Genomic DNA, 5,601 nt, shown 5'->3' on the forward strand with positions numbered 1-5,601 from the left:
TAATCTCAAACTAGATGTGAACTCTGGCACCAAAGCATGTGAGCCGACTCAGTATCGGCAACTCATCGGGAGTCTCATCTACCTCACGATCACACGACCCGATCTGAGTTATCTGGTCGGTCTCCTTAGCCAATTCATGCAAACACTACGTGATACTCACTTGGATTGCGCTAAGTGAGTTCTACGATACGTGGGCGGCACAATGGATTGTGGCATCCTCTACAAGACCGCAATGCCAATACGACTCAAGAGGTATACAGACGCTGATTGAGCCGGCTACAAAGCTGATAGAAGATCAACCTCCGGATTTGTTTTCTCCCTCGGCAGCGGAGCAATATCCTGGAGTAGCAAGAAGCAGCCTACCGTCGCTCTTTCGAGTACGGAGGCGGAATATAGGGGCGCAGCCGTAGCTGCATGTGAAGCCGTATGGCTTAAGACTCGGATTTTGAAGGATTTGGGTGTTCCCATCAAGGATCCGACTTCCCTTTACTGCGACAACATGAGCAATATCTATCTGGCTCGGAACTCGGTGTTCCACGCGCGGACAAAGCACATCGAAGTGCACTATCACTTCATTCGAGAGCGCGTTCTAGTTGGCGATGTCGACCTACAACACATTAGCACCAATCTTCAAACGGCCGACATCTTCACTAAAGCCTTAGGAGCCGACAAGCTATGGCAATTAATGACTGATCTCAGATTGATGATCCCTGACCTGCCAAGCTTGAGGGGGAGTACTACTGAAGACACTACGCAATAACGCATGGATTCCGCAATCACGCAACAAAGCAGCGAAGAGCCGATCTACCGCGCAAAGCCGCGAAGAAAGACACAAGCCGAAGCACCGACTTCGCACAACGCAAGCTGGAGCACGGATTCCGCAACTCCGCATAAAACAAGCTGACGCGAGTCGATGCGTACTCCGGAACTCAAGTTGAAGCGGATTTCGGATACCGTATGAAACCAACCCGACTTGAGCTTGAGGGGGCGTGTTGAGAATCAAGCTCAACTTGGTCTAGTGTGTGAACTCACCTTGAGAGTGAAGAGACACTCCAACGGTCAAGAGTCACCATTATGTCACCACTTTGTATTCTAGCATTTAGTATGAGTCATAGAATCATATTCTATGACACATAACTTATGAGCTTTCACATTCCCCATGCTCCATGAGCCTTGTAGTTAATGAAGAGAGAGGGTGACTACATAAAGCACCCTCCTCCCATATTGTATAAGTTGAGTCTTTCTCCTTTGTTAATATACTTTTAACCTTGCGTATTCTCTGTGTTTCACTCACTCTCTCTCTCTCTCTCTCTTACACACACATAACTCACATCTCTTCTGCATCACAAGAATCCATCTCTTGATTCTTTACAGGACCATTCCGTATCATCGAGTGCATCAATCCCATCGCCTTCCGGCTCGCCCTTCCATCCCACTTCCGGATTCATGATGTTTTTCATGTTTCCCTCCTCGAACCCCATTATGCTTCACAACTCCCAGGACGTCAGGCCCCACCTGTGCAATTGACGACAGGGGAGGAATACGAGGTTGACCAAATCCTTGACTTGCATTGGCACTATCGACACTCACAATACCTTGTCCTATGGAGGGGTTACCCCATGTCTGAGGCCACGTGGGAACCATCAAAAAATTTACAAAATGCCCCAAAGGTCATCAAAGATTTTCATCACCGATATCCCCACAAACCAGCGACCGATTTGGGAAGGCGAAGTAGGAGGGGGGATAATGTCAAGATTCAAACTCTTGACACGACCATGTTATAATCTAGTATCATGGGTTAACCAATATATCTAGTACACAGTTATGTATATAATTGGTCCTTATTATTTTTCTAGCATCATGTGCGTAGTTGCTCCCTTGTAGTATTTACACTTGGCACATGCATGCATACCTACATGCTCTATTGTAGATTCACATGCGTGCAACAAGTATGCATGCCATGTAGTATAAATAGAGGAGTTCACCTTGAAGGAATTCCAGGTGAACAACACCAGTTATGGAGTCTTTCCGTTAATACTACTCGTCCATTTGTCTATCTTCTTTCTTGTCTCTTGAGCTTATGATCTATCCATGACAGATCCTGTCTCAAGGAGGAGGAGAGAGATAGAGAGAGTGTGAAAGAGATCTTGGAGTCAAAAGTGTTACTTAGAGATTGAAAGAGATCTTTGACTCAAAAGTTTTACTTAGACATTGTAGTTACTAGTTCATTCTACATTTGGTTGTTCGTCGCAAGTCACTTTTAAGTCTCTTTTTCATGTTTTTTTTCATTACTAAGCATTGATGAGTTTTACAACTTTTACATGATTGATGAGTTTTTTCTTATCATAGAATACACAACAGGGATGGAAAGGGCATTCATTTTCCATGGTCTTATTGCATTATAGGATACAAACTGACTTAAATATGGCATGAACTATCCAATAAATTATCAAAATTTAGAGTTAGTTCAGGATTATTTTTTGAATGAGTGAATGAACTTTTCTACATTAGTATATGATGTGCCACCACATTGTGTAGCCCTCTCTATAGTTGTTTTTAACTCTTGAGCTCTGTTTCTCATTTCAAGGCCTTCGTCGTCATCAAAGACCAGCTTCACGACCTTCTCGATATTGTCCCTACCCACAACAGGGCCATCCGAATGTAGTACAAACTTGACATTCACACCCACCTTCCATACATCTACAATAAGCCTACAATTTGTAGTTTGGTCAACTTTAATAGGTATAGGGATCATGGGCATCCCCATGCTCATGCTCTCCAATGTTGAATTCCATCCACAATGTGTAAGAAAGGCACCAACTGATGAGTGCGCGAGAACATCGAGTTGAGGAGCCCATGGTATGATAAGGCCATCCGTTTCTTCGGAGAAATGCTCCGGTAATAACTCATACACATTGCTGGAAGGCCATAGGTTTGAGGGCCTAAGTGCCCACAAGTAAGGTTGTTTGCTCGCCTTGATCCCCTCGGCTATACTCTTGATGAGCTCGACCGGAGGATTCCACAGGGTTCCAAAAGCAATGTACACAACCGAATGCTTGGATTTCTTATCCAGCCATGTGATACAAGTATTCTCATCATCTTGCTTCATTTTCACATCCATCATAATAGGCCCTATCGGATACACGGGGATATGGAACTCTGACTCCAGTGCTCGGGATGCTTGTCCTTCCAACTCCTCATAAGTATTCAGTAAGATTGCATTGCAAAGCTTTAGTTTGTCGAAATATGACTTCAGGAACTCAACATTTGGACTCGACGGATCATGCACATGCATGTATGCCGGGAAGCTTGAAGGCGGGAGACCAGGTATACCGGGTATGTAGGTCACGAGCTGATCTTTTGCATCTTGGCCATAAGGCTTTGGGTTTTGTTCCTCATCAAACTTGGTTTCTGAGACACATGGAGAAAGGGGTGTGAGTTTAAAACAATTGAAGGCAAACTTTTTCAGGAATGACACATCAAGACAATTAATAAAAGATTTCAAATTTCAGAAAACATTCTCGGATTATAGTGACTTTTGATTAATAGAACTTAATCCATCAAGACAATTATTAACAAAAAATTACAAACATTAGAAAACATCCTTGGCATATAGCGACTTCGAATGATTAACTTTGATACTAAGTCATCTAACTTTCTTTGAGCAAAGTATACATCCAAGATTCTGTCTTGGATTCGAAGGAAAACAAGACAATGATCTAACTAAGATAAGGGGGAACCTGGTAATTCATGGATACATTATGATAATATCTCATGAGTTATAAACACTCTCTCTCTCTATATATAATATCTCTATGCACATATACCGACCCCTAAATAGTATCTCTATGCACACATATGGGGAAGAGGATAGCCTAAACAATGCATCCATTATCACTTAAAAACTTTAGAGATTGAAGGTAAAGTTGACTTTAACGACTTTAAGAAACAGATTCATGAAAAAAGATTCAGGGACAAATGAATTATTCTCACTAACTAACCTTCACTGAAGAAGCCATTGGAGATAAGCAAAGGAATGTGCATGAGGATACTCAACACAGCCGCGGATTGGGTAGAGAAAAGAACAGTGGGAATGCCGAGATCGGCCCCTACATCCATAGCCCAGCCACAAAAGATACCGACAGCTATGAAGGAAACTTTGGTGTAACAGCTTTGCTTCTCGTTCTCCTCCAAATGCTCGACGAAGAGCCTCAGGTTTTTCGACATGACTGAACAACTCTCGTAAATCACTCTCATACTGTCAGGAGAATCCTGGTCAGTGACATAGTCATAATCGGTAGGAAGGCCATTGTCCACACAAACCAAGCCAATGTTGGGTTGTACCAAGGTCTCCTCCGAGAACCCCCTCCGACCTAATTCTTCTGCGACTACTTCTCCCATGGCCGATGGGCTTCCGGAAGCTTCACGAGTGGTGGAGGGGCTTCCATGGCCATGCGGCTTGGCCATGAGGCGAGTGTGGTAGTGGTAATTGTTGATGAAGGTAATGTGGAGGTTTGGATCATGATTGGTGAGTGTCTTGGCAAGATGCATCATGGGATTGATCTGTCCTTGCACTGGGTAGGGAATGATGAGGGCACGAGCTCTCTTACTACCACTACCACGAGAGGCTAAGTCCACAGCTGAATCCACTGATGTGGCCATGGTTGTTCAGCTTCAGCTTCAGATCAGCCTCTTCACTCTCTTTCTTACTCTCTGACACTCTCTCTCTATGGAGCTTTTCATAGGAGCAAAGTGATGAAGAGACTTAAATATATGTACATAGTACAATACCTTTATGGTAAATAACTAAAAATAACTGCCTCATTCCTCCTTTTAACACGTGTTTTTTTCACCCCATAATGAAGGCACATACATAGCTTCCACTGATGTGGCCACATTTTCTTGTTCATGAGCATTATTATTATTATTATGGCATTTTCACACCCACGTGCTTCTGTCTTTCTATTCATTTTGCTACAACAAAACTCTTCCAACCGACTTAGCAACAAACAAATACATAACTCTTTCTTTTTAACGTATGATCATCCTTCGAGCACGTGATTTGATTTATCTCCTAAATACATACATACCTTTCTCGTAAAATAAATAAATGCCTCATTCCTACTTCACAAATTTTATTTCATAAGCTTGGAACCCTAACCCTGACCTTTTTTGTTTTTCTTTTATCCTCCTTGTTTTCAAATGATGCCCAGTGCACTTGGATGTCTCTAGATAGTTCAGTGATGATATTTCTGTAGAGTCGTGGACATCGGCCCGTTCATTAGAACCCTCTCCTAAATGGCCACCATCTTATTGTTTTGTTGTTGACATGTGTATCTTGTGTCTTTCTAAAACACATCATGTGTCAATCAAGAATGAGGAGACAAGGGAAACTGAAAACAAGATTGGCGTGTGTTGTTTTCCTTATAATTGGCCACTTCTACCTAAGCTCATCAACTTTCAAGCACTTTTTTTCCTTTTTGAAGTTTTGGTTGCCTTTGTCCATGTTCCTCAATCATTGGCTGTAAAGTGAACATGTAACATTTGTTACGGGCATGACCATATAATACCCCGTGGTGAGAATTTACCGTAGTATTCTAT

At 42.6% G+C, this 5,601-nt stretch overlaps 1 protein-coding gene across 1 annotated transcript; it reads right to left on the reverse strand.

The window, feature by feature from the left end:
• Nucleotides 1-2,348: 2,348 nt before the first annotated feature.
• LOC147852694 (linamarin synthase 2-like) lies at nucleotides 2,349-4,673 on the reverse strand. The gene is made up of 2 exons (XM_087333695.1): nucleotides 4,002-4,673; nucleotides 2,349-3,411 (listed from the first exon to the last, which is right to left on the reverse strand). The coding sequence occupies exons 1-2, from the start codon at nucleotides 4,660-4,662 to the stop codon at nucleotides 2,474-2,476; spliced, it is 1,599 nt and encodes a 532-aa protein (XP_087189821.1). The 5' UTR covers nucleotides 4,663-4,673; the 3' UTR covers nucleotides 2,349-2,473.
• Nucleotides 4,674-5,601: the final 928 nt, after the last annotated feature.

This window comes from Azolla caroliniana, unplaced genomic scaffold (assembly GCF_043228905.1).
Source record: "Azolla caroliniana isolate FFs.n. ecotype wild unplaced genomic scaffold, voAzoCaro1.0.p SCAF_17, whole genome shotgun sequence".
NCBI classification, from domain to species: Eukaryota; Viridiplantae; Streptophyta; class Polypodiopsida; order Salviniales; family Salviniaceae; genus Azolla; species Azolla caroliniana.

Coding starts and splice junctions, on each gene's coding strand:
- LOC147852694 (XM_087333695.1), bottom strand. CDS start 4,662: ATGGCCACATCAGTGGATTCAGCTGTGGACTTAGCCTCTCGTGGTAGT. Junction 3,412..4,001: donor CAATGGCTTCTTCAGTGAAG/GTTAGTTAGTGA, acceptor CATGTGTCTCAG/AAACCAAGTTTGATGAGGAA.